The sequence below is a fragment of the Opisthorchis viverrini genome (genome assembly GCF_000715545.1).
Source record: "Opisthorchis viverrini unplaced genomic scaffold scaffold5591, whole genome shotgun sequence".
Classification (NCBI taxonomy): Eukaryota; Metazoa; Platyhelminthes; class Trematoda; order Opisthorchiida; family Opisthorchiidae; genus Opisthorchis; species Opisthorchis viverrini.
The window spans coordinates 1,329-3,801 of record NW_008753111.1 but is presented as its reverse complement, the minus strand read 5'-3'; the positions used below and the strand labels follow the sequence as shown (position 1 = coordinate 3,801).

General features: G+C 48.7%; 1 protein-coding gene across 1 annotated transcript; it reads left to right on the top strand.

Annotated features, from left to right (window-relative positions):
- Positions 1 to 310: 310 nt before the first annotated feature.
- T265_12164 (hypothetical protein) lies at positions 311 to 679 on the top strand (the record flags this gene model as incomplete). Its single annotated transcript, XM_009179221.1, has 1 exon — positions 311 to 679. The coding sequence occupies one exon, from the start codon at positions 311 to 313 to the stop codon at positions 677 to 679; it is 369 nt and encodes a 122-aa protein (XP_009177485.1).
- Positions 680 to 2,473: the final 1,794 nt, after the last annotated feature.

Here is a 2,473-nt window from a genome sequence, read left to right as displayed (position 1 = left end):
CCTGTCCTGCCTGCTGACTAGCAAGGAACGGAGAACGAACCAGGTTACATGAGACAAAGGCAGCGCTTGCATCACACCAAGGCACACCATGACGCGCTGGAGGAAACAGTCAGTGCGAACAACCAATGAGAAGCACAAGCATTGTCTAAACTTAACCAATCATCTTCGTCCTTCTGGTCTAGTCTTCTTATTGGTTTAATGATTAGCTAGAACAGGTCAATAATCATAATGTCCGATCAAACAGAGGGTTGAAACTTATATATAAACTAAACGGGCAAAATTCCTTTTGACTGCGTTGCTCTACGACGTCATGGCCCCGAAGGTTGTTTCTGGCAAAGCCGCGAAGAAGGCGTCGAAGGTGAAGGTCCCGAAGGTCGATAAGAAGAAGAAGCGAAGGAGGAAGGAGAGTTATGCCATCTACATCTACAAGGTCCTCCGTCAGGTGCACCCCGACACCGGTATCTCCTCCAAGGCCATGTCAATCATGAATTCCTTCGTCAACGACATCTTTGAGCGCATTGCCGCTGAGTCCAGCCGCCTCGCTCACTACAATAAGCGCTCGACCATCACCAGCAGAGAAATCCAGACTGCTGTCCGTCTTCTGCTTCCTGGTGAATTGGCCAAGCACGCCGTTTCCGAGGGCACGAAAGCCGTGACCAAGTACACAAGCACCAAGTAAATAACAGGTGCCGACCAAGTAGAGAACGCTTCCACGGCCCTTTTTAGGGCCACCACAGATTGATCCCATTCTTTGTATTTTGCTTTATGTGGGCTACGGAATCGAGGTAGTGGGTATGGTCACTGCGAATCTAGGCGTAAGCTACTGCTTAATTTATCACGGGATTTGCGGTTGGGCGAGTATTCGTTATGGACGGTACAAGTGTACGGTGCTTCAGGATAAACGGCGGGTACTAGTTCGTAGGACTCGGTTGGCAGCGTACCTGAGTCTGAATGGGGGATCGCCAGCTGCTTATTTCCTCGCCCGTTTCCTAGCCATGTACCGTTGGAACTGTGAGGGGCGCTGCTCGTCTCAGGCCGTGTGCAAGCTGCGTGCTCAAATTTCGCCAATGCCTGAAGGACTTTCGTGGGTGACACCTCGCCACCGTGAACGCGCGACACTAACCAAGCCGTGTCGGAATTCAGGATTCACCTGTCTTTCTGTTTCAAGACTGCCGACAGTCCACGACCGGTTTCGCACTTCTTCGGGCTCAGTCCCCTTATGTTATTTGAATCCAGATTGCACTTGATTAGGGGCAATCACATTCGCAACCTTATGAGTAGTACATTACAATACAAATATATACATGTATCGCGATATTTGAAATATCCTGGCGACTGAAACATGAGGCGGCCTGGTGCATGCAGCACACTCACTTTCCTGGGAACATCATGAAATAACGAGGGATTCAGCTAGGTTCCAGGCGAGTCTCTCGAAAAACCAAATTGGTTGCAAATGAGTGTATATACCCCTAGTGTCTTGGTCTCTACCTCCTGTGTACGCAACGGTGTGTGGTTTATGACTGTCGAATTAAGCAGGCACTAACAATTGACTAGCATTTCACTGCGCATTGCACTTCCGGCTTAGTCAACTCTCAATAAAAAGTACATTCTGTTATCCTCCCACGTAATTAAGTCGTTAGACCGAGTGCTTTTCCATAACTAACCCCTTCAGCCGTTCACTTTCAATTGCGTGTTCCTGACTGCGATGTCGCTCAGACTCACCCATCAGCTTTTACTGGCCCTTTGGTCCCTCGAGCCCATCCCATTTAATTTCTTCCCAGAAAACTTACGTCATCTATTCTGGCGATCCGCTTCCTTCGATGAGAATGGCATGCGCGCTTTGTTCTGCTGTCTTTTAGAGGTTCTTCCAATTTCGCGAGTTTTACTGTAGTTTATGACGGCGTCTTTCCTGAGTAGAATGTTTGCTCGCGATCTGTCAACATATCAACTTTTTAGACTGCTCCAATGCCTGCGTCTTGTTGCGGCTGAACGGACCCCATCCCTTGTGGCAAATGACGCTCTGGGGCCACGCTGAATTGGGAAAAAAATTGATCCATATGGAGGAGGTCACCCGAGGCCCTGAAGTCCGTTTCCCATCAAGTCATTTGGCACGTCCAACCTTACGCGTCTCATTTTGCTTTCCGGGGGGCTTGCCGCTCACTTAATCATATGGGCAGTCCTGTGGCTGCACTACCGCATGAAATCCAAACAAAAATACTCGAACTGATCGAGGTTAACCTGTGGAACTCAACGGCGTATCAACAACAGCAACACGAACTCAAATGAATTTAGGCCTTAATACTCATAGAGAACCAGTTGTCGGAAGAACGTTGCAGTTTATTCCCGTGTAGTCAATATTATTCATTTATGTCCACTTCGGCGCAATTGGTAGGGTTAGTGAGCGGCGACACTAAACCCCGGTGTGCATTGCACACAATAGAAGATAATCCGCGAACCGCCATCCATTTTCGGG